The sequence below is a fragment of the Haliotis cracherodii genome, unplaced genomic scaffold (assembly GCF_022045235.1).
Source record: "Haliotis cracherodii isolate W230 unplaced genomic scaffold, xgHalCrac1.p SCAF_6, whole genome shotgun sequence".
Classification (NCBI taxonomy): Eukaryota; Metazoa; Mollusca; class Gastropoda; order Lepetellida; family Haliotidae; genus Haliotis; species Haliotis cracherodii.
In genome coordinates, this window is record NW_027266319.1 from 22,992,708 (window position 1) to 23,020,506 (window position 27,799).

At 39.0% G+C, this 27,799-nt stretch overlaps 1 protein-coding gene across 1 annotated transcript; it reads right to left on the minus strand.

Annotated features, from left to right (window-relative positions):
- Positions 1-450: 450 nt before the first annotated feature.
- LOC139445561 (centrosomal protein of 41 kDa-like) lies at positions 451-27,473 on the minus strand. The gene is made up of 12 exons (XM_071226716.1): positions 27,393-27,473; positions 27,212-27,275; positions 25,467-25,514; positions 12,803-12,864; positions 11,694-11,742; positions 11,291-11,420; positions 9,905-10,044; positions 8,666-8,733; positions 7,820-7,934; positions 6,058-6,237; positions 2,176-2,289; positions 451-1,399 (listed from the first exon to the last, which is right to left on the minus strand). The coding sequence occupies exons 1-11, from the start codon at positions 27,471-27,473 to the stop codon at positions 2,180-2,182; spliced, it is 1,047 nt and encodes a 348-aa protein (XP_071082817.1). The 3' UTR covers positions 451-1,399; positions 2,176-2,179.
- Between the last annotated feature and the right edge of the window lie 326 nt (positions 27,474-27,799).

Here is a 27,799-nt window from a genome sequence, read left to right on the forward strand (position 1 = left end):
TACAGTCACACACTGATGTCAACCAACCATTTATATATTACGCCTTTAACTTGTAAGTAAAGTTTGCAGCTAGAAGAAATCCAAATCATTATCTGTAAGTGGCATTAACTTCTCTTTTTTCAATGAGACATTTCCGTTTTAGGTCCTTTATCAAGCAAGAAAAATTCTGTCTTCAAATAAAAGTCATATTATTTAGTGAGTGAGTGAGTTGGGTTTAACGCCACTTTTAACAGTATTCCAGTTATATCGCACCGTGTCAGCTTAATGTGGGAGGAAAGCCCCAAGTGATGCAGGTCTCAGACGTTTACCACTTCGGTGAAACCCACAAGCACGGGTATGGTGCGGACAAACCTAGAAACATAATTGGGGCGAACCGGGATTCGAACCCACAATCATAGGTTTCTGGCATGCCCAAGGGACGCAACTCTGCACAGCGAATCGCCACGCCTCAGATGACTGGGCCACCCGTGCCCCCACGATTATTTAGCTTAACTGAGGTAGTATAATTGTTCTGTTATGTTTTGGTGAATGTGGCATGTCTAAGACATTAACACAGAGACAGAGAGAGGGGCAAGGATCATTTGTTTACATTATTTACATACACAGGTCCAGACTAGGTTAAGCGTGACTATACATCGTATGATTCCATTCACATCAAGAATAACATTTCATTTCAGACACAACACAATCAACTTGCAAACAAGGTGAGTCAAGCTTCCATCAAAGGAAGCTGTAGAAACATAAAGGTACAACAATAAAACGTGAATGTCATTCTCTTTCTGATATTAACACACAGAGCCTGTTCACTGCTGGAACTGGTAATTAACAGACAGATGTTGTTGATTTTTAAAGAATGATACACAATTGATGACACTACCTCACTCATTCACAGCTAATGAATGCTCAATTATATGTAAAATATGCTGTATGACATCCAAGTCGTGTGAATCGCAAAAGCAAGGGGAGATAATTATGGCACCCAAAGTTCTACATGGTAAAGTTACATACCATCATAACTAAGAAAAATCATGTCAATTTCAAATAAATACAAACATTCTTGGAATCACTTAAATAAACAATTTAATTAAATCTTAACTGAATTCTTTAAGTATGTAATCTATTGATATTCAGGGTTGAGCTGACACATTGTGATTAAACTTACTCCACAATTACCATACAACTGACTGTCATGACACCCAGGTTGTGCACCACACAGTGGCACTGTAAGACCAGTCTCCTTGATTCCCAGGGCATCTCAGGACTGGATGGGCAGGATGGGCAGAGTGATGGGCAACATGTCAATATTGCTCACCACTGACTTCACCTTGACCTTCCTGCTGACGAGGGTGAGACTTAATGTGATTGGACGGATGTGATGCTACTCTCTGAAGCGAGATTCCTGGAAAGGCAATGTTGAGTCATTTATCGTTTCAATAGACTTGCGCCAGTAAGCAGTCCAAGGATATTTAATACAAATATATAATTTTAAATCACACTGCCAACATGAATCTGCTAATGATCTGTCCAATATGAATTTTCCTTGGGGTAATAAAGTCTTATCTTATCGAAACTTATAGACATGACTGAGTGAGACTAAACTGTGTCAGGCCAATTATCTGTGACAATTTTCCCAATAATCAGACCATTATATTCCAAACATTTTTGTGTTTATGCATTGCCACTCGCATCAATGCATAGCAAAGATAGTCAGTCAACCTCAATGGCTGATTGCAGTGTGAGAAGCTATATCGTACCTTAAATTACTATACATCCATTGCCTGTCATACTCATTTCTTTAATCTTTGTTTTTACAATTTTACACCGCTTTTAGCAATATTCCAGAATTATTTCATCAATACCACAACGAGGGACACAGAAATGGGCTTTACATATTGTACCCACGTGGGAAATCGAACCAGGGTCTTCGGCGTGACGAGCAAACGCTTTAACCAAATGGCTGCCCCAGCGCCCCACGTCCACAATGAAGTGAACAGAATGGTGAGTATGGATGTACACCGCTCTTCACAATATCCCAGTTATATCGTAGACAGGGGACACCACATCTGTGTTTCACACATTATACCCATGTGGGGAATAGAACCTGGGTCTTCGGGGTGACAGGCTATCACCTTAACCACAACACTAAACCAAGGCACCTTACCACAGAATACACACCTTATTATGGTTTGAAGGTTGGTCTGTGGTCCAAGCTGGAGCGAGCTGTGAGGTTGGACTTTGTTGATTGCTGAGACATCGTCCGTGCAGTTGTACTGGCGCGGGAGAGCCGACCTGGAGGATACAGACAGAAAACCTTGACGATGGTGTTCACAGTAGCATCTATTACATCAAAGGAGGAGGACTACATTTCATATTTCTATTTCAGGTGTAAACTTAAACAATTGTGAAAAAACAATAGATTTCCTGTAAAATTATTGCAACAAAAACTGATGTGAAAGATGTAAGAATAGTTGAATTCAGAACAGCATTGAATTAAACTGTTCAAGATTATTCCATAGGGGATGACTCATTCTTGTTAATGTCAAATAATGCACACCTGCTCTAACTTATGCTTAAAGAAAGGATTAGGCATGACGAGTGGCTCACAGGATCTGCACAAATCGACAAGAAGAATTTCTAGAAGCCGTTATAGGTAGTGTGCTTATCATGCTTATGAAAGATCTAAACTTTGTTAATTTCAATTGCATGTTTTGGAGTAAACACAATGCTAAATGTATAATTAGGCCATAATTGATAGACAAAGTATATATTAGAGACTTCCAACAGATGTTTTTATGATATTTGAACATGACCAGTCTCTGACCCAAACTGATTGAAGTACATTGACATACATTAGACATACTGATGTACTTTTCATGTGAGAGATTCAATAATTATAATTTTTTAATTCAAAGTTTACATGACATTCAGCTTTTCCATTGCAAGAGAGGAGAGTAACCCAACCCTGGAACTGACGTTCATAAGTGTATGACACAATTTGATGTTCATACGTTTTTCACGAGACTGTATTCTTGAAATGACAAACACTAATGGCCTACTTCCACATTCCTGGGGAAACCAACGAAAAAGGTTTTTACAGTTGGGCCCTCACTCTATGAAGGTTTTTCTATCAATATTTCCAAGCTTAACTTAACTACAAAATTGACATTTTAAAAAAGGACCCCCATTCCACCTCATTTATCCATTGTGTATTTATGCAGAGACTTAAACATATACAGAGACTTAAACATTATTTATTTCAATTAACACATGCATACTTTAGACTATTAGCAATACTAAAAGAATAGATGAGGATCCAGTTGGTTGAAAAGGCGGATAGCGGGCTTTGAGGGATTATATTCATCCTCTACAGCATGCATGGATTTCTAAGAATATATCTTACAAACCAGGTAATCACAATTGTTTGTACACAAATCTTTCCCTTATAAAGCAAATAAACCAGCTGACGGATCTCTAGTGTGTGTCAGTATCATGATAAAGGCCAGATGAAGGCTGGTATGATCTACAGCACAGTGTGTGACATAGTCTGAAAATCTTGCCAGCCAGGTTAGCTAGCTTGCCTTACAAGTTACAAGGGAGTTTCAAATTTCACAAGTTTAAATATGCGAGTTTATATGTCCAGATGATAATTCTATGAAGATAAAGTGACCCCAAATTTCTAAATGGAAAATGTTATATGTTACTCCAGTGATAAGATAATCATATTACCATAGTACTGATCTCATATTCTGAATGAGAATCTGGATTGTGTAGTGTACAGTCAAAAAGTCAGAATGAAGTATTAAAAAATGGATGCAAGTCAAGGTCATCTCAACATACTACTTTTACTAGCCATAGGCGTGTGGGCAGGCGGCTATTTCACACACTGGAGCAGCACCACCCACATGCAAGGTTTAATTCTCATGCAGTAGTACACTACTGATACTGATGGCACATGCTACATGTTGATGAATGTTATCACACACAACTGTACAGAGCATGTTTAAGGTTAAATTGCTATTAACAGCGAAAGAAGATTCACTCTGCATAATACTGTCAAGTATCAGAAATGGTACATAGATCAATGATGGGCAGTACTGACTTTACTCCATAATGCTTATGAAAGGTTCAGCCTCTGATGAGTGAGTGAGTGAGTTGGGTTTAACGCCGCTTTTAACAGTATTCCAGTTATATCACGGCGTGTGGGATGAACGCCCGAAGTGATGCAGGTCTCAGACCTTTACCACTTTGGTTAAACCCATGAGCACGGGTATGGAGCTCATAAACCTAGAAACCATAGGTTTCTGGCGTGCCCAAGGGACGCAACTCTGCACAGCGATATATATGCATACTTCGAGCCGCAGGGCATGACTAGAAGAACTCCCATGGTACATTAGAATTAAATCTTAAAGATTTGTAACCTACTGAAGAAATATAACAAAAATGCAACTACTCCCTTCTTGGAAAAAGCCATGAGAAACACAAATATTTTTTAACTGGCCTCCATACTGAACACAACAGGTGCCTCACACTACCCTGGGGACCTTGGCCAGTGCCTGAAATAAATGTCTGTCTGCCCGTGGCTAGTAACTTTTCTGTCAGGCTGCATCAAATTTTCCTCCACCTCCCCGACTATCTGGCAGTTAATTTTAAGACTACTTACGTATTCAGTCATATCATAACACCTCGTAGAGTCTCAAGGAATTGTTTGCACTATTTCAACTGAATTAAGACATGATTTGTCTTTCATTTTTCACGATTTTTCAATATTCATGTCTGAATGTGGGCAGGTAACTTTGAAGATGGGCAGGCAACATTTATGAGTCACCTTCCCGACTATCTTGTTGGGTTTTGAAATTATCTCAAACACAGCCCTGGGCAAGAATATAGGTAACATCGCATGACTTAACACTGGGCTTTGGTTATAGGGCATGTAATCACCAGTATGTGTGTCTGTGTGGGCCACACACCACCACAGTTATGTCAGCATCTGTCATTATACATCTGTGAATAGTCATGCAAATATACAAGACTAAATACTGACTACCACTGTATACTGACGCCATGCAGTACAAAATGCTAGATATATGATTAGCATGCATCTCTAAACAGCACAGTCCTATTGGTTTACTTGATGCATCACCACTAACCTTTCTCTGAAAATGATGGAAACAGGAAGAATTGTCAACAGATGTATCACTCAGAAATATATAGGATAAATAGGACGAACACACACTTACACATGTGTATCACAATGTTTAAGAACTTCACAAGAATGACCTGCAAAAAGCATGTGAACTTTTTCTTAAATATTTCAGTCATTTATAATCCACTAATTTAATACCTCTGATAAATGACAGTTGTTAACCCGCATCACACAGGCAAACCATTCAAATATTACCCGTATTTCACCCAAGCTGATTGTAAGGCAAAATTTGTCCGTTCTGCTACCTAATCCACTGTTGGGTAAAATAGCTAGACATATCGAATCCTTATGTAGGAATGATACAAAATGAAATGGTAACTTTCAAACTAGAGGACAAATCAAAATACTTCTAAATGGCTCGGTGTGTTCATAGCTTTCAGCCATGGGAGGCATGCCATTTTACACTTGTCAGAGGGGAACAGAAAGTACGCGATCTAGACTACCAGTTGTCAGACTTTCATTTTGTGGAAGCCTCGGTGGCTGAGTGGGTTAGATCTCCGATTTTATGTGATTAGATTAGGTGCCTCGCTCTGGCAGTGTAGGTTTGAATCCTGAATTGGACTCAACCTAAAAAAGTACGAGAATCTATACTTTACTAAGAAAGTGTTATCCAAAATATTACATTTGTTATATCAAAGGGAGATAACTTGACAGAATATTACCTCCCTTTACTCATTGTGACTCATTGAGTTTCCTAAATCTGGTAATTTAAGTGTCACTGAAGAAGGAAATGAAGACTTGTGGGTTAATATGCAATATGGTGGCCATCGGATACCCATTATAATTACCTACAACAAGGATGGGAACTGGAGACATCACCTCCCCGTAATCCCTAGAGGGCTGTTTATACTCACTTCCTATACTCTGGTCCTTGAGAGCATGATCTAAGTATATTGACAATCTGTCGATATCGTCACTACAAAAGTGTTTCTGATCTGCTGGCTCTATGGTCTTCAGTTTCTTCTCTGTGACTGATATGGGCGGCGTCCCTGTGATCAGACCCTCAGGGTAATTCTTGTATGCTACCTTGAGACCTGAAATTAGCACAACAATTGCAATAGAATGGCGGGAACATGGAACAGCAAAAGGAACTATTGATACATCCACTGTCAATACTTTTATACAATGTTGCTTCACCACCTGTGATACACCTGGCTGGTATGCAGTGGAGTGTTACTGTCAACCAATCAGTAAGGCCACAGTCTGCTAACAGCAAGATTGATGATGTCGAGTAGGGATGAAGCGATTTTTTTTTAATTGGATGCATTGCAATACTCTGTTTCATGATAGAATATTGTATGTCTTGGTTATGTATCGATACAAAATGATACCGTATATCGCTGTGTATAAGGCGAGTTTTTCGTACCTAAATTGAGGGGGGTTAAGAAGGGGGGTCGTCTTATACACGGAGTCGAAGATCTCACATTTATTTCCAGTTGTTTCACTTTCAGCTTCCACTGGCGATGTCAACCCGCAATTGACAATAAAACTTCGCATTTCGTCCTAATTAACTGTTCCAAAAACTATTTCAATACATAAACATGATTTGTATCTGTTTTCCTTGAACAAAGTTTAATCATTTCTGCAAATAAAGTTGAAATGACCCTCGCCTCGATGCAGATTGTTAAACCATACACATCTGTATAATAAGAGTGACCTGTAAAACAGCATAACATTGTCTTAAAATATACTAAGTATAAAATACTAAGTACTATAAGCATGTGTCGGATTGTACTAATCTGGACTAAAGCCGGTTTTATAGTGCTAGCCCACTGAGATACCATGCCGCAGTTACATGGATACCTGAATCAGATACAGTATGCAGCCTCTGAGCCGACCAGTCCTTGTTTTATCCACTTAATGCAGAGCGTCAGACAGGGTAACAACAAGTACTTCATTTAAGTATCTTTTGATATGACTTGGCCAGGGATCAAAACACTTCCACTCTACAGGCAGAGGTGCTATACACTACACCACGGAGGTGTGTCCGTGTTACACTGCATGGTGGACGGATGTATTGAAGGGGGATGCAGGTTTATAGTTGTGTACACAATCTTGTGAAGTACTGACAATGTTTATCATACCTTATCTTTTCTTTATAGCTAAAATGGATAGAATTATCATTAAACTGCCCGCATGTTAACAGAAATCAGGGGCCACTGTAACTTGATTATGCCCTCATATTGCTTGACGACGGGCCATTATCATGCCCATTGTTAGGTGACGTCATAGGATAGGGATAGGTGACGTCACATTCAATAGTGACGTCATCTTGTTTGTTCTATGACGTTTCCATGTTTGTAAAAGTGGGTCAGTAACGTTCATGTTGATTGCAGTAAATGTTTCAAACCCGATATTGTTGTTTACTTTTATTTGATAACAAATTCCATCCATTAGCTACAATAACAGTAACGCCATTTTTCAGGGCATTATCATTTGCAGAAGCCCTTGGCCTTTTCAAATGCTCCTCTTGTCGGGCAGTTAATGGACGACCTTGGGCTTCTGCAAATGATAAAGCCCTGAAAAATAGCGATACCCTTATCTTACTGTCCAATTTAATATCCACAGTATAATTTTTCTTTTGCTGACTTCCTGTTTACTGAACAAATGACTCACCCCCAGACAACAAGAATATGTTGTCGTAGCCTCTCTGTACAAACGTCGTCGCTGCATCGTGGGCAAGCCTTTCATCTTCATCATATAATATAATGATTTTCCCCGTCTGGTTTCGCTGAGAGACAAGTTAAGGAAAACGAGGATACAACTTTCAGCATTGAGATAGTACTTTTAAACAGGACTCCCTGCCCAACCCAACGTAAGTCAGTATATGTGTAACGCAAGTGCAGTCTCATTTTTTTATCAGCCAAAATAATCAGAGTTATCTCCCTTTCAAAGCTCTTCTTGTGCAAAGACAAGAATTTTATGTCAGTTTTCTTTTCGTGATAACAAAGCATTATTGTTACCATGTACGAAGGAAACGCAAACAAACTTAATTGGCTATAAGCTTGTGCCATCTGTGTTTGACCAAACATTTACATTCCGGTAAGAAATAGGGCCTTCATAGTCAAAAGGACTTGTGTTGATGACTGCATTATCTGCAAAGCTGATGACAACAACTGCTACAATATGCCATAAGCAGATCACCGAGTCTGACCACCCAATCCAGTTACTTCATGAAACTAGCACAGGCTGCTGTGGACCTATTCTACAGAGGGGGGGGGAGGTGTGTGTGTGTGTGTGTGTGTGTGTGTGTGTGTGTGTGCGGGGGTGCGCAAAAAAAAATATCTTTATTTCTGTATAAATTACCACCAAAGACAATAAATAGATCTTAATTGTGCACCCCCCCTTTTAAAAAAAGCTGTATCCGCCAATGGGGGTCATCCTAAAAATTCGGTTACATCCCATAGTGATATCAACCTGACACAAGAGACGAAGTTTGGACACATGAGCTGAGAAGGATACGTATACTAGAAGATCCTTAGTTTCGTAGTTCACAGACCGAGTTAACATCGTGCGAGGATAACTTTTTGCTGCAAAGAGAAATTTAGACATACAAAAAATACTGTCAAGTGAGAAATAACCAAATCAAAATTTGTCTGATTATTGCAGTAATACTGGGTTTTATTTTGTTACATTGCTTCAGTTAGTTACATGATCATCATGTTTGCTATATGGGCGAGGTATTATCGATGTGATGTTAAATATTAACTCATTCACTCGAAATGATTGAACTGGTGACATGATTTGTTACTTGTGTAAATATTTCTCAGCATAGCTTTTCCATTCTATCAACTGCAAATTTCAATTGTTTTATACAGTAAACTTTGACTTTGCAATGATCTGAGTCATCATAATGAGAAATATTACAAACACAAGTTTAGCACAAAAGAGTTTTGACAAATCAAAAATTTAACACACCTGAAGTATCCTTATAACCAAAGGTTAACAATGGTTGGTATTTGAGAAACAGTTTACCTGTAATGATGTGCAAGACTATTTACCTGTAATGATGTGGGAGACTATTCACCTGTAATGATGCTAGGGACTATTTACCTGTAACAGTGTGGGAGGCTATTTACCTGTAATGATGTGCAAGACTATTTACCTGTAATGATGTGTGAGACTATTTACCTGTAATAATGTGCGAGACTATTTACCTGTAACAGTGTGAGACTATTTACCTGTTATGATGTGAGAGACTATTTACCTGTAATGATGTGGGAGACTATTTACCTGTAACAGTGTGGGAGGCTATTTACCTGTAATGATGTGCGAGACTATTTACCTGTAATGATGTGCAAGACTATTTACCTGTAATGATGTGGGAGACTATTTACCTGTAACAGTGTGGGAGGCTATTTACCTGTAATGATGTGTGATACTATTGACCAGTAACAGTGTGGGAGGCTATTTACCTGTAATGATGTGCGAGACTATTTACCTGTAACAGTGTGGGAGGCTATTGACCTGTAATGATGTGCGATACTATTGACAAGTAACAATATGGGAGGCTATTGACCTGTCATGGTGTGGGAGGCTTTTTACCTGTCATGATGTGGGAGACTATTTACCTGTTGCAATGCGGGAGACTGTTTACCTGTAATGATGTGCAATCCTGTTGACCAGTAACAATGAGGGAGACTATTTACCTGTAACAGTGAGGGAGACTATTGACCTGTGACGATGCGGGAGACTATTTACCTGAAATGATGTGACACTGATTGTAGGAGTCTTCATCCCGGATATCCAGCAGCAAGTACGGGCACAGGTCATCTACAAACGAGTTTTTGGGTGGGGGTGGGGGTTTGTCCATATCAATTTCTCCTACACCTCGTATCACGCTGAAAAACACATAAATATGATACTCAAAAGAATCCAAGGAACACTGGAATTTTCAAGCAGATTTTAACAACAGCTGGCATGTGTGTTATAATCTTTAATGCAATTTCTAGACATGCCATTATATGACCAAAAAAAACAGATCAGCACAAAGAAAGGATGATAACTGTAAAGTTAATAAGTTGCACTGAAGACGACTGGGGTCATTTGTTAAAGTCACAGTGGGCAGAAACACTGATTCACTGGTTAATATCGTGTTTGATCACCTCTGTTGTTAATGCATTTGAGACAACATTAACACATCAAACTAACCTAGTTTCTGATGGTAATCTGAAGAAAGGCTAACACTTCTTGTTGCAAGAATTACACTAAATGAGCACCGCTTGCTGGCTGTGGGGGTTATCCCAAACTTTTGTCCCAACACTTCCTGCAAATGTTCAGTTGGTGCCAAATTAAGAGAATAGGCTGGCCAGTCCATTTTTGTAACCAGTACACCAGGGGAGACAACAAGCACTCACTGTTGTAAAGACCAGTACACCAGGGGAGACAACTAGCACTCACTGTATTATGGAAGACCAGTACACCAGGGGAGACAACTAGCACTCGCTGTTGTAAGGAAGACCAGTACACCAGGGGAGACAACAAGCACTCTCTGTTGTAAGGTAGCCCAGTACACCAGGGGAGACAACTAGCACTCACTGTTGTAACGTAGACCAGTACACCAGGGGAGACAACTAGCACTCACTATTGTAAGGAAGACCAGTACACCAGGGGAGACAACTAGAACTCACTGTTGTAAGGTAGACCAGTACATCAGGGGAGACAACTAGCACTCTCTGTTGTAAGGTAGACAAGTACACCAGGGGAGACAACAAGCACTCACTGTTGCAAAGACCAGTACACCAGGGGAGACAACTAGCACTCACTGTTGTAAGGGACATCAGTACACCAGGGGAGACAACTAGCATTCACTGTTGTAAGGGAGACCAGTACACCAGGGGAGACAACTAGCACTCACTGTTGTAAGGGAGACCAGTACACCAGGGGAGACAACAAGCACTCACTGTTGTAAGGAAGACCAGTACACCAGGGGAGACAACTAGCACTCACTGTTGTAAGGGAGACCAGTACACCAGGGGAGACAACTAGCACTCACTGTTGTAAGGGAGACCAGTACACCAGGGGAGACAACTAGCACTCACTGTTGTAAGGGAGACCAGTACACCAGGGGAGACAACTAGCACTCACTGTTGCAAGGTCGATCTGCTGGACTCAGCCCCATCTCTAGATGAAGCAGGAGGAGATTCCTCCCCATCACATATCTTCTGTACCTCCTGGTCAGCGGTGCTTGGACGATCACCATCTCCAAGGTCGCCATCTGTGAAAATATCAGCATTAGAAATTGGCACCAGTCCTGTTGTCCTTGGCAAACTGCCCAATAGTTGAGGTATGCATCATAAGGACTAGTAGAAATTTGCCGTTTATCATTATAAGGACTAGTAGAAAAAGATCTTAGTTTCTACCACTGAATACATAATGCTTGATGGCAGAGTCAATGAGCAAAGACACTTTGATAACACAACCACAGAATGCGGAACTTTAGTTTCAAAAGCTGATTTAACCACACAGCAACACTACGCCCAATACTTACCAAAAGACCTGTTGGTGTCAGCGACTTCTAATTTAGCTATCTGTACAATCTAAAAACAAAAAATGTATTTCTACACCAACGTATCACTTAACACATGCTGTGCTAGGGCAGTGTTTGAAGATAATGGAGGCAGGAGGGGGTAAGCTGGGGGTATCTCACACTCTCCCAATTGTATAGTCTACTGTTACAGCACTACCATTACATTTTTACGCTGCTCACAATTTAAGAAACATATCTACTTTCACATCAATAATGACAATGCTGTAAATGTGCACAAGGCTGGTCAAAGTCGCAGTTTCAACAAGTTTTATTCAAATAGTTCAGTGAGTGAGTGAGTGAGTGAGTGAGTGAGTGAGTGAGTTTTACACCCTTTTAGCAATATTCCAGTAATATCACAGAGGGGGAAACCAGAAATGGGCTTCGCATATTGTACCCATGTAGGGGAACTGAACATGGGTCTTCAGCATGAGGAGCGAACACTTTAACCACAAAGATACCCCACTGCCTCTCAAATTTTTCGAAGACCACATTGTTCGTCTGCTAAGTCAAATTTTATGACGAATACCACTCTAACAGTTAATGATGACTAAATACACTGAGACCAAGTCTCCACTTCACAAATAACATCTAGACCTGGACTGAAAACTGAAAACAAAACATGGACCAGAGTCCCACTTTACATCTTCCCGAGGCAAGGGAGTGAACTGACCAGTCCAGTTTCCACCATTGCCAAACTAGGCTGGAATTGTGGAGCTAGTCCAATCAAAATTGTGTAATGAAATCGACGTCCAGTTCATAAACTGCATAACAGAGCTGGGAGTGTTGGTTTTGGAACTACATTTTCATTTGGTCATTCAGTATAATGTTACACCTAAATGAAAGTTCGCAAAATGTCAAGATGCCGTTGACTTCTAAGCATACTATTGTTTTAGGCACCAGCTGCATTGTGTTTTTGTGAAAAAATATTGATATATCTCTACATACTTTATAAACATGAAGTCTGGCATCAATGGGAAACTTATTTATGGCTAACAGGTATAAAAAGTGGAGATAGTTCCCCCTTAAGTTCTACAGGTACATGTTTATACCCCGGAAACTGAGTATCTCACCAGCTGTATCAGGGTCGAGACTTTCATCCGTTTGAAGATCTCATCCTTCTTGAATTTGTAATCTGAAAGAAATGAGTTTATAAGTAATCCATACATATATATATATATAAATCTACATTAATCATGAAAATCCCCAGAAAAACTCAACCATGCAACACAGGAGTACAACAATATGCAGGAAAATATTCCACACTAATAATCCTGCAAAAGAATCACTTGCCTAAATGGACAGGTTTTCCACTCAAGCGCAAAATTACTACAGTGTAATTTTGGCGTTCTTCCGAAAATTCAAAATTAAAGCGTCTCCGAATCATTTTGCTTGAACACTGTTAATATTCACATGTACCAAGTATTTGAAAACAGTTCAAAAGTCCATTAAAGAGCGACAAGTTCCTGCCATCTGTCGACAGGAGCAATTTCACTGTGGTGTCCAAGTACACACAAAATTTACATACACCCCATTACTATTGCATTTCATAACGAGGCACAGTTAAGGTTGTAAAATGTTTTGACTTCAGTCTCTCTTATTTTCAGTGTTGATAGTAATCTCACTGACATTACATATTTCTGAATAAAAAAGAACTATGATTACATTAAATAAAATAATCCTCTTTTGTTCTACCTATATGCAATATCAGCGCAGAAGAAAGTCAAACCTTAACAGGGCCTCATGTAAATGTCCGTAATTGACAAGTAGTTACTGTAAAGATTCACAAAGTGATTACCCTCCCCCCTTGACAACCATTCTAAGGGAATACCGTAACATGTCACTCTCACTTTACTGCGTCACGGGTCACTGGAAACATTCACTATAACAACGCTCTGCCGCTATACTACAGCACCCTTCATTGCTCGACACCCGTACAATAAGAAGTCATAGTCAGCACTGACAGAACGGAATCCGTAATCCATCTATATGGACTGTCATTTAAAGCTATCCATGATCTCAACACGTGACATATATTCACGTAACTGACATTGGAAGTCGTGGTATATATGAAAAGGCAAGTGCTAGGTTATCAAATGTCTGTGTTGAATTCAGTATATTTGTACTTATGGTCTCGCGGCATACATTTGAATAATCCCATGGCTCCCTCAAGTAGCACAGGCCCTTTGAAGCCATGTCTGATATAGAAAGAGGCTTTTTAGCTGAGTGTGTTTCTATTCCAAAATGCATTATGTCTGCCTATGGCCATGATCAATGGCCAGCATAATCATGACAAGACATTTTTTTGTAATCCTAATATGGGATATTTATGACACAGAATCACACAAGGCAATAAACTTTTTGTCACATTATGCTATTCTTAATTGGTTTAAAATATTTTTTTACTCAAAGAAATAATTTTAGAAACCATGTACATTTTATGAACACTATACTTGAGTGAGTGAGTGAGTATGGTTTTACGCCGCTTTTAGCAATATTCCAGCAATATCACGGTGGGGGACACCTGAAATCGGCTTCACACATACTAGAGAGGACTGCCTTAATTACCATATAGACCAAAAATGTTATGTCATCAGAAAACATATATCAAAACTTGTTGGGAATAGAAGGCATTATAATTGAGCAAAAAATAATTGATACCATGCATTATTAAAAGTAAATCATACTGTTCGACCTGATATGCATATTCATTGAATGATATTTGTGATACCAAGTTTGTCAGTTTGGTTTATGGCATAGACATAATCAAAAACTTGGGGAATGCCTTAATTCTTATATTGGCAAGCAATTTCAGCTCTAATGAGCCTCCAGAGGCCATACATAAAGGACAATCATGATGCTTAGACTGTTTTTGCCGAAGTTAACTTGAGTAAGAAGCATCATGATTATCTCCCTTGTTCCCTTGGTATATATGACATCATGTGAAGTTAGAACATGACACACTGCAACGCAATTATCTGTTATGTATGGTCTGAAGAGGTTCGCCTTGAAGAAGTATAAATTCTTTTTCTATATACTGCCTGAGAATACACACAGACACGGACACACAAAAGACATGCACACACACACACACACACACACACACACACACAAGATCTTAAATATTTGTTAATGGAGGCCTTAGACATTTACACTATCAACATAAAAGATTGATAAGTGGATTGTCTCCTTTACGTAGGATGTAAGACACAACAAACATGAAAATTATACTAAAATTAAAACATCTGTATCACAAGATTGTGTCAGACATTTTTTTGTCAATGAAGGTGTCACTGCTTGTCCCAGGAGAAGATGTCTACAGTCCTTATGTAACACATGCAATACAGAATGAACTATATTGAGGTGAGGTGAGGTGAGGTGAGGTAAGGTGAGGTGAGGTGAGGTAAGGTGAGGTGAGGTGAGGTGAGGTGGGAAGGCTAATCTGAAGGATCATGAATATTTTTGTGAATATTTTTATGAAATTATGTGCTGAGTCTTCACTACAAAAATAAATATCCCAAAAATATTCAAGATCCCTAAAGTCTTGTCCAGTCAATTTAATAATTTTTTATAAAGGTGTGTCCCCGTAACAGGAAAGGAATAACATAAAATCTGATGCTGAAATTCCAGTCAGTTATGACATAATCCACAAGTGTTGCCGAGCATGATGAAGCACTGATTACATATTACAGATATTAATGATCATCGGATGTTAACGGACGGGAGGTCTCACCAGGCTGTTTGTAAACATGGATGAAGACAGGATACCATGTGTAGTAGTGACGTTTGTTAAAGAGCTGATAAATAATTGATATGTATCTCCACTGACGACTTGACAACAGATCTCTCCAAGCTGTCAATAATTCATTGGACTGTGACACACCACTTTCCTACCTACAACATCCTGCTTACGACACCCTCTAGACAATGTATGAGTGATTATTTTAGCTCTCAAAACCCATCTTTTCAAGCGCCAGTATAATAAATCTCCTCTTCACCACTCTCTCTTAATGGAGAGCTGAACGCAGGAATCAGAATGATCAGCGCATGGATAACAAATGACCAGCTTGAGTGTCAGCGGTCGAAACTAACATGTTTAGTCCACTAGTCCTCATAATGATAACCTATAGCAAACCTCTTAAAAATGGCAAATTTCTATCAGTCCTCCTGATACCTCATATATTGGGCAGTTGGCAAGGACTATAAGACTAGTGCCAATTTCTATTGCTGAGTGTTAGCAAGTTGGTAATAATCAATGGTGTCTTTACTGAAACAGTTGTCTAACACATCTGAAGACATTTAAATAGTATGAATATAATATATGCTAAGATTTCCTACACATCTCACTCTGTGTTTACCACACAGCAGTCAACTTGCTGATGTCTGTTTGTGTGGACTTCACGGGGATTCACATCGGTTAATTTTCCAGGATGCTGACTCATCGTTTCCAAAATATCCTGAACACATTTTTCAAATTTTGGTGATGGTATATCCTATCAATATGTAGTAATTTATAATCTGTTGTGATGATATTTATCTCCAGCAAAATCACTGCTTCATGAACGGATTAATTAAGTAAGGCCCCTGATAAAAACCCTCCACAATAACCCCCAAAAATGTCAAGTCAAAATACTTGTATCTCTGTTCCAATCATGCAGCATTCTCAGACATCAGCTACCGGCCTGAACCCTAGTCTTGCAAAATTCTTTTCAGTCTCTTTGTCCAATAACAACACAAAAATCGCCTGAAAATGCATCTTCCTGGGGCATGGGAGAACTGACTAAAAAAGTACAGTTTTCACCCTTGCCGAAATAGACCGGAATTCCGGAGTTACATTTTGGCTGCACTAACAAGTCTATGCATAGGCTAATCAAAATCGTGTAACGAACTAGACATCTGGTTCGAAAACAACATGGATTTCAGAGGGAAGATGCTGATAATTATGCTGAGAGCCAAGTCTGGGTATATATCTCTCTATCTCTCTCTATATATATACTACTTAAAAGAAGTTAAAGAACACCTGATTCTTTCACATCTTTCATATAACTATAGTTAATCCGTCATGCCATGACAGATTAACTATAGTCACATGAAAAAATCTGCCATGACAGATCAACTGTAGTCGTATAAAAAATTGTGTTCTTTAACTTCTTTTTAGTTTTATATAATTACAACCCTGAATTTGAAAAGATGACAAACTGATAAATGAATTCAACTGATTTAAAGAAATACCTCGTTTTCCAGCATTAATAATATCCCACAGCTCTAGACGCTGTTCCTTAAACAACTTAGGTCTTGGTGGTGCCGGGCGAGGAGAGTAACAAGGGCTAAAATTGTGAAACGGAGGAACACTCTTCTTAGGCATCTTGCAACATCAGACCACAAACAAATCTTGATTAATCCACATTCTATTCAAACACAATCTACGGACCCAAGAAGTCTCCCGTCAGCAGCGAGATCAGTGATCACCATGGTAGAGACAGCCCACATACTAGTGTATCAAGTTCAACTGCCGGCTTAATCCTACACCTATTTATTTCAATGATAGCTGGAGCCCCAACTGGATACACGCTCACATAAACATAGCTATTTATTCCCTAGAGAATTACACATAATACAACGTCAAGGGGTTAAAGAGAAAGTGCTTGACAAAAAGTATACAGTTTATATTTTTAACATTGCTTCTGATCCCCACTTGATACAGGCTGACTGCCCCCTGAACTTGGCTTATCTATATAAGCGCATAAGTGATAAGTCTTGGCTTGGTATCATCTGTATATCGGAGCTTTGTACAATGCTACGGAGAAAACAATTGCATTTATTTCCTGAATGGCAGGCTATAGCATGGCATGTGTATTGTGTAGGTAGCTTTGCAATTGTTAGATAACACTGAATAATGTTCTGACTTGCAATTTACATGATAAAAATGGAATTAAAAACCTGAACGATATAAATCATGCAAGTCTACTTTATGAATGTTAAATACTAGATTCCTGCAGATCAATATTTACTGATTACAATTAATTATTGAACAGTGTTCCCATGGATACAAATGAACAGGGAATTAAAGAATTTTTTATTTGTTTTTTTGCTTTGAGCTACAGTCAACAATATTCCGATCATAGTATCCTTAAATAATTAATTGTGGACCAGAAAAAACAGTAACTATGGTAAGGAATATAATGAGCAATGTCCTATGTCGTCGAGTACAATGCCTATAATCAGCCCCAACAACCTTTAGCACTGTCTTCATCACTCAACAGTCTGTGACATTAGCCACTAGTCTGAAGCCTGAGTCTAGTAAGATCCTCTTCCGTCAAGTTAGCTCAGCTAATAATAGCCTACATAATAACAGTAAAATCTGGGCCAGACAAACCAGTGATTGAAATAATGAGCAATGTCACAGATCGTTGGTGTATGATGACACAGAATTAGCCAAGACACAGCCTCAACCAGCTGGGGACCAATTCTAACCAGGGTCCACAAGGGAGGGATACAAATTTTATATCATGTACACTGTAGAACTACACATAAGCTGCTCATCTGCGTAAAATAACCCCCAAAACTATTCCAAACCCAGTTATTTTCAGTTAACTTGCATAAAGAAACACATGCATTAAATGAAAAACTCAATTGTTTGAAAACAGCATGCGTAAATACCAAATGAAGCTTTTACAGCATGCGTAAAAAGGAGTTAATTTCCGAAACACAATTACGAGCTAATTCACTTTCCGAGTCAAGCCTATATTTAGTACTGTTATATACATCTAAAACATTATTACATTTTTTTTTAAATCTCAAAATGCTTACTCATTCTGGGAAAAACCCAATAGAGTGATGAATAGATGAGTGAAAAAATATTGGTTACCCAATGAAGAATGTAATAACCCAATTAAAATAGAAACCTTCGAGTAAAAAGTCAATTTCTCAAAAAGTTATCTGGAGCTCTGATACTGTTACAAATGGTTGTCATGGTGAAGAGTGAGGAATAGTCTCAGATAGTTGACTTTGACCCTGATAAACATGATCATGAACAGCACTAGTCAACACCACACTGCAATCTTGAACACTTTGTGTACTCCCACATCGACAGGCATTCTTTGAGTTGGATGTAATGCTTTAATAAACTAATTCATTAACATCATTTCATGGTATGGCATGTAAGCCCAAAGCTGTGTGGAAAGCCTAAAGTGATGCAGACCGGAGATGTTTAACCAACATATCCTGGAGCTGTCAAGGGACGTAACTCTTCACAAGGAATTGCAGCACCCTCCATCAGTTCGACCAACATACTAGACATGCTAGAGATGACAGGTGAATGAGGAAAGTTATGTGAACAACGGCTAACAGGAGTATCCAGACAGATTTTATGTGTGCTTTACACAGTCAAAATATCTGAACAATGACAAATAAAACCTTTATCTCTCAGCTCTGTTACAGCTTGAAACAAAACATATTCTTTACAAACAGGTTAACATTTTTGGCTTTAAATTTGATCCAATATTGGCAATGTACTACTATATCAGCGCTAGAAATTGGCACTAGTCCCATAGTCCTTGCCAAACTGCCCAAAAGTTAAGGTATCATAAGGTCTAACAGAAATTTACCATTTTTAAGGGTTTTGCTATAATAGGTCATCATTATAAGGACTAGTGGACTAAAACTGTCATGTTAACCAAATATGACCTATTGAAATAACAAACTACCCATGTTAGTGCTGTTGTATTTTGTTCAAAACGTAAAATATGTCTCTTAACAAGGGTGCAGGCAATGAGTTGGATGAGCCCTTCAGTTTGAGGATTTTCAATTTATGCCACAGGTCACAAAAGATTTCATTTAAACCCAAGTCCAATAAAACTCAAGCGTTCTTGTGCTTTAACTGTAATAGTTCAGGGCATAACTAAAATTTATTACACTACACATGAGGGTAGAGCAAACTTTATCTCTTAAATATGATGACATCCTTATTAAACACAGGTAGAGATTGTAATCTACAGTAGAACCAGCACCGGACACTGAACAAGAAGCTACAATGACATGTGTTAGACAGTGACCTTTGTTTGTTGTTAAACACCTGTGCAACATTCCAGCTATAATACTCAATAGAATGGCATAACAGATTAACTATAGTAATATGGAAGAATTGGTGGTCCTTAACTTCTTTTGAAACGGACATATGGCACTCATGTATGGACTGGACAAACCAGTGATTGATATTATGCCGTCCACAAACAATCCACCAAGTCACCGAGCCTGACCTCACGATCCATTAAGTCACCTCTTACAACCACCCTGAATGTCCAGTGTCAGTGAAGACATAGACACATGCACCCAACTGTGGAGACAAGCCTGTCCTCAAGGTCTCAATGATCTGGGTATAATTTGGGAGCACTACGTCTGTTACTTCATCATAATAAGCTCTTAACAAAACATTCCATTCTTAAAGAAGATGTATCTAAACCTCTCTCGTACCAGCTTATCATGCTTATTTTCACAAATCTCCATGTGTGGGTTCGTTTAACATTCAGAGGAACAGGTGGTCCTTCTTTTCATCCTTAACTGTGCAAACATGAAGATAAATAGCTTAATATGTTCAACCTAAACAATCAGACTGAAAAGAATTTAAGAAAAGGAACAAGTAGTCAGAGGGTATGATCATGAATATTCAATATTCCTACACTACACATAAATGCCCATTTCATAAAATCAAATATACGAAGCATACAAAATGTAGGTTATACGGGGAAAAATATGGAGTTCGTTGTCTCTTTTTTTTGGTTTTAAAGGCTGTACTCACCAATATTACAGCTATATGACGGCGATTTGTAAATCTGGATCAGATAACCCAGTGATTGACATCATTGGCATCGATCTACACAATTGGGATACAATGACATGCATCAACCAAGTCATCGAGCCTGACCACCTCACCCTGTTAGTCGCCTCTAATGACAAGCATGGGTTGCTGAAGACAAATTCAAACCCGCATCTTTAGGAAAGTAAAATATGACACAATGGTCATGCCACATGCATACACGTATGTGTCACCATGGTTACTCATTAACTATAATTACCTATTAATTGGTGTGGTGTTTATTACTGATATCAGGGGCGGTCTGGTAGCCTAGTGGTTAAAGCGTTCGCTCGTCACGCCGAAGACCCGGGTTCGAACATGGCTACAATGAGTGAAACCCATTTCTGGTGTCCCCTGCCGTGATATTGCTGGAATATTGCTAAAAGCGGCGTAAAACCATACTCACTCACTCACTTACTGATATGACAGCAAATCACAACTTCACTTATTTAAACATGCCTGTACACTGAAGATCAGTCGAAGCACTAGTGGACTATTGATGGCCATTACCATGGCTGGGTTGCTTGTCAACAACAAAAAAAGTAAAAAGATTCAAATGAACAAAAACTTGATGAATGAAACTAATAAAAAGATTACAGTGAACAAAAGAAATGAATGTCAAATTAAAGTTTTATCTCCAACAATCCTGATCTCAGCACCATTAATCATGTTAATATGTATCCTAGTGTCATGGGTTTTCGGACGCTTTAAGAAACATTCGTAGTTTTTTCTCTGATCACAAGAAGAACTGTAAAACATCTTACTCAGTCACAAAAGACGACTTTATCTTAAACACAGGTCATCATCTGGGTACATCATGTACTACATGTGTTTACAATGTCTGTGTGATGCCACACCCCTTGCTATAGCGCGAGTAATCACGATAAACATGGCCGTCTGAAAACGCATGATGTCTGAAATCCTATGATCCAATGGATGATACTTCAGGCATGAAACAGCGTGTTTCTTGGTGTGGGAAGAAAGCTTAAAGTGACACAGGCTATTCAAACCCCGAAGCACAGGTCTGGTGAACCAAGAATCATTACTGAGACAACCTGGAATTCAGCAGATCTTGACACAGCAAAGGTATGAAACTCTGTACAGAAAATGGTGGTGCCTTAGACGGTTGGTCTACCAATACCCACACGAATCCAGATAGTTAGAGCCCAGAATGCATTCTTAGGGAACTTCAATCAAAGTCTGGGTCAAATAAATGGTTCACAGAGAGGAGTATGGATCCTTGTTTCAATGTTTTTCATAAGGAATAGTTACAGTACATTACAGACATATATCTTGGTAATGACAAGAGAACAGCATGTTCCATAATTATTGGGGTTGAGCAGTCAGTTATACTTTTAAACCAATCCAACAAAGTTGAACAACAGTGATTGACCAAGTGACTTCAGTATCTGTGTACCTCATCATGTCATCCCTGTTGCCAGCATTGCAACTATTGTTCTTTGAGTGGGTGATTTGTGCTCTTTAAATATGCAGCATTAGACATTTGCACTCTGGCTTCATTAGTCATGGGTGAGTCATTAGAATTGTCCACTAGCCCTAATGGAAGACACCTTAATGTATTCTCTTCCTTTGTGAAAGCTAGACAAAAGTCTTCAAAACATCCAGTATTTTCATCATTATTTACATCCTGAGAATCGAGATAACATAAAGCACCAACGTCATGCACTCTTTGGGTTCTTGGGGCCACTGCCCTTCTAAACATTTGGGGGGCTAAAATATTCCTCACCTGACAAAGATATTTGTGTAACAATTCTTGTCAAAAATTATCTTGAGGTTAACCTTGATTTTGATATATTTCTTCAACTATTAAGGGTAACAATAACCCCAGTAGAATCATGACATCCTTGGTAGAATCATGACACCCTTGGTAGAATCATGACATCCTTGGTAGAATCATGACACCCTTGGTAGATCCATGACACCCTTTGTGAAATCATGCTAACTTTGGTAGAATCATGACACCCTTGGTAGAATCATGACACCCTTGGTAGAATCATGACATCCTTGATAGAATCATGACATCCTTGGTAGAATCATGACATCCTTGGTAGAATCATGCTACCCTTGGTAGAATCATGACATCCTTGGTAGAATCATGCTACCCTTGGTAGAATGACACCCTTGGTAGAACCATGCTACCCTTGGTAGAATCGTGACACCCTTGGTAGAATCATGCTACCCTTGGTAGAATCATCACATCCTTGGTAGAATCATGCTACCCTTGGTAGAATGACACCCTTGGTACAATCATGACACCCTTGGTAGAATCATTACACCCTTGGCTTTTGTAGTATCAAAACACCCCTGGTACAATCACGACACATTTGGTAGAACCATTATACCCTTGGTAGAATCCTGACATCCCAGGCATTATTATGACACCTTCTGTAGTATAACCACAACCCTGGTATAATCACACCTTCTGTAGTATAACCACACCCCTGGTATATTCACACCTTCTGTAGTATCATTACGCGCCTGGTACTATCCTGACACCCTTAGTAGAATAATGACACCCTGGCAGAAAAGGGACACCCTCTGTAAAAAGTATAATGACACCCTAAGTAGAATCATGAAACCCCTCGTAAAAGATAGAAACCCTCTGTAGTACTATAACACCCCTGGTAGAATAGAGACACCTTCTGTAGTAATATAACACCCCTGGTAGAATAGAGACACCTTCTGTAGTAATATGACACCCCTGGTAGAAGCAAGAAACCCTCTGTAGTAATATAACACCCCTGGTAGAAGACAGAAACCCTCTGTAGTACTATAACACCTCTGGTAGAATATAGACACCTTCTGTAGTAATATAACACCCCTGGTAGAAGACAGAAACCCTCTGTAGTAATATAACTCCCCTGGTAGAAGACAGAAACCCTCTGTAATACTATAACACCCCTGGTAGAAGACAGAAACCCTCTGTAGTACTATAACACCCCTGGTAGAAGACAGAAACCCTCTGCAGTAATATGACATCCCTGGTAGAAGACAGAAACCCTCTGTAGTACTATAACACCCCTGGTTAAAGACAGAAACCCTCTGTAGTACTATAACACCCCTGGTAGAAGACAGAAACCCTCTGTAGTACTATAACACCCCTGGTAGAAGACAGAAACCCTCTGTAGTACGATAACACCCCTGGTAGACAGAAACCCTCTGTAGTACTATAACACCCCTGGTAGAAGACAGAAACCCTCTGTAGTAATATGACACCCCTGGTAGAAGACAGAAACCCTCTGTAGTACTATAACACCCCTGGTAGAAGACAGAAACCCTCTGTAATAATATGACACCCCTGGTAGAATATGGACACCATCTGTAGTAATATGACACCCCTGGTACAATATGGATACCCTCTGTAGTAGTATGACACCCCTGGCAGAATATAGAAACCCTCTGTAGTACTATCACACCCCTGGTAAAAAATAGAAACCCTCTGTAGTATCATGACAGCCCTGTAGAACAGACACCCTCTGTCTAAAACATTATTCCAGTTATATCACAGCATGTCAGCTTAATGTGGGAGGAAAAACCCAAAGTGATGCACGTTTTAGATGCTTACCACTTCGATGTAACCCATGAGCACAGGTATGGTGCTGACATTACCTAGAAACATAATCGGGGTGAACCAGGATTCGAACCCACAATCATAGGTTTCTGGTGTGCCCAAGGGACGCAACTCTGCAAGTGAATCGCGGTGCAATGGATGACTGGGCCACCCATGCCCCCTTGTAGAAGACAATATTTGTTTTCCCAACAATATGAAGCATAATCATTTTTTCTCAAGCATTTTCGGGGATACAAATGGCGATGACTGACCATGCTGAGTAATATTTACTTTAGTGTGTTGAAATCTGCATGTAATATCTGTGTCATTCACTGTCAAATGCTTTAGCTCCCAATACATCACAACAGTATTACAATACAATTTCTTGGCCACTACACAGCCCAAATTCATATGCAGTATTCCCTCCTACACGTTTCTGTCACAATATTGCATACAGGAATGCTTAAACACCCAGTCATTCATGTGTATTCATGAACTCAAAGTCTGACGTCTGGAGCCAGCTTCAGTATGCACACAATATCAGCTCATTCCTCACCACTTGGGATCTTGCAGATTATGGAAGGGGATGAGTGTTTAAAATGACATCGTGACCACTCTTAAGTGTCCATAGACTTAGTCACATGACACCATAGCTAACCACAATCTCTGTAACTGTCCGTCACCATTTCGTCCCCTTCCATAACTTTTTGGCATGACTAGGCATAAGTTTAACAGTGTGGGCTGCTAGTTTGTTGGGAAACAGTTTGAGGATCCTGAGTTCAAGTCTGAAGAATTCTCACAAAAACAGGTTGCCTGTCTCAGTGACTTGTGACCTATGACAGAGTGGTACTGAATTCTAAATACCGCATTCGAGGTAATAAGCGTCCAGGGCGCTCTCAAAATTAGAAATAGGGGGCTCTTATTAGAATATAATTTTGGTGAAAAATTGTAAATTTCGTAGTTTATGCTGACAGCCTGAAATGATACAAAAGAAAAGTCTGTGCATATTATACACGACAGATATATTTTCCAGAATTTAATTGCCCATAACTAAGGGTGTATTGACACACAAGAGCGTATTATACACAAACAAATAAGTCTTGTGTACATTAATCAATTGGAAGGGGTGCTATTTGGGATTGTTCATTAGCCCATATATTAACAAATATCGCCATGGCGCTTATTACGTCAAATACGGTAATCAAGACGCACCTACTTGATGACACAGATAGGTGCCTGGGGTGAAATCCTCTAGTATCTGTGCAGCGAATGAGCTAGTGTTATGATAATTGTTCAAATTTAATAGACCCACCTCTCTTGAGTTCTTCAATTCGTGCCAGGTATCGCGACACACTGCACCCTGCAAACACAAACATGGACATCAACACTCAACGTACTGTTCAAAACATTATTCTATTACTTATAGTATTCAATATCCTGGTATTTGAAATACAGTTTAAATGTGTTGAATATGGACACAACAATTATTAGCAAAACTGCATTACTGGTGTTTCACATTGGGAAAGGGAGGTCACTCTAATTACAATCTGGCTCTTTCTCCATTGTGATTGTATTTGCAATAAGTAGTGTTTGCCAGCAAATTAAAAAATTGTTCTTTTGCCAAGGAAATCAAAAACATGTCCATAATGTGGGCCAATGTTCTGAATAGAGATGGCTGCAGTTGGGTCCACTTCATAGAGGGTCAGTCATCTGTTGAGCGTTATATATATTACATGCACATCCTCTTAGGTCGGCTTGGATCAATAATTTTTTTCTAAAACAAACAGTGTTATTATTGAACTTTAATTAGTTTTAAGCTAACAAGACTCAACAGAATTTACTAGACTTGGGCTCTGGACCATTGGTTAATGTAACATCATATATAGTGATAGGAACAAGTATGCCTACTGTACATCCGTACATCACCAAGCTTCATAGGCTGACTTAGTGTTGATAATCAATTTGAATAATGTATGCCCACTTTTCTTTCGTCATAGTGGTAACAACAGGTGTGTCCACATTTTTAAGCTGCAAAGCGTCACAAGGTTGGCTTACTGATAATCATTTTTTAATAAAAATTTGCCCAGTTTTCTGTCATAGTAGATTTGTAATCTTTTGGCATGGATACATAGCAACAGATATTATTCTTGTTTTGCTTTCAAGATTGAAAATTACACCCTTTTCATCAAAGAATTTTAGATAATTAGCATACATAAAGTCTGTAAACATGATAAAGTAACTGACAGAGCTCCAGATAAGCTGCGTATCTGCGTGAAATACGCATCAGAAATGCAGAAATATGCAGTAAAATATAATCCAAGCGTATCAAATACGCAAAGAACATTACAGATACGCTACAAAAATAAAACTTGTGCGTATCATGAAAATATTGTGAAGTAACCCTGCGTATTCGATTAGCAAATCAGCAACTTATTTTGAATTATAAACGGGCATTCCGTCGACCTTGCCAAACTCCAGGATGACAGTTACATCATGATCATTTGCCATCACACTTTCTTGTGGAAGTATCGTATATATAAAGCTCTCGAACCCACACGACACCAGTTTGCAGGGACTAGATGAATAATGTTTTTAAATATTTAACTTAAATACCCACATCTGTAAAAACTAGTGGGTAACAGAAATTTGAATACGCAGATTGAATTACTGATACCCAATGATTTTAAAATGCATGGGTAAAATACCCACAACACCAAAAGCTTATCTGGAGCTCTGCTGATCACATCAAAATTAAGAGTTCAGCAAATACATATATAGAAAGCAATTCGATTGGTTAGATTAAATCCATTTATACCAGGTTCATAACATTTGATAACGGAGAGATTCCAATATCATGCTTCACTCCGGTATTTATAAACACAGTTATTTCATTCCAAGCAGGGGTGCTTTTATCTGTTGACATCGATCTCCCTGATTTTAAAGTCAGATTCTTGTGGCCGAACGCGGTATCAGATGAATATAATTCTAAACCTCTATTCCAGCTACATGATCAATCGCTGACACAAGCGTAGATGAAATACATCTTGTCAAACTCACCTGTGTCCACCGTCGCTTTGACATGTTTGTACTTGGGATTCTGAGGGATCTTTTTGGACAGTGGCTGTAACAGTAACATTGAAATATTTAATAATGATCGACTGTCAGATAAGGAACCAAGAAAATGAAAGATCAATAATTGTATCAAAAACATTCCAAAAGTCAAAGGCATCAAACCCACATCAACTTTTTTCGGACGTGCTGAGCTGACCGCCGACATCTTGTTATGGTTCGTAACCCGGCGCGATTCCCTTTTACGCATGCGGTGTAGAGAAACAGCGAGTATCGATTTCCGGACAGTAGATATAAAATCTGAGCATTCTGGAAAATGCGGAAAGAGTGAAACGAAAATAATGCTCATAAAAAAGTACGAAATTAACATCAAAGGAACAAAATGATTGAAATCATACGTTGGATAAATTATTATTTTTCTTATCATAGTTTACATATAAAATAATGCCGTATAAATATATGCCATAAATCTATTTCTAATGACACCAGATAATGACGGATATACATAACGAAGTCTAGGTCTGGTGGCATTTCCGAAATATGCAAAATAGTGCACATAAATACATTCCAATATAC

Excerpts from the sequence above, each read along its gene's own strand:
- LOC139445561 (XM_071226716.1), bottom strand. The coding sequence starts at position 27,473 with ATGCGTAAAAGGGAATCGCGCCGGGTTACGAACCATAACAAGATGTCG. Across the intron at positions 25,515-27,211 it reads CAAAGCGACGGTGGACACAG|GGTGCAGTGTGTCGCGATAC; the intron begins GTGAGTTTGACA and ends TTGTGTTTGCAG. Across the intron at positions 2,290-6,057 it reads CAAGGACCAGAGTATAGGAA|GTCGGCTCTCCCGCGCCAGT; the intron begins GTGAGTATAAAC and ends TGTATCCTCCAG.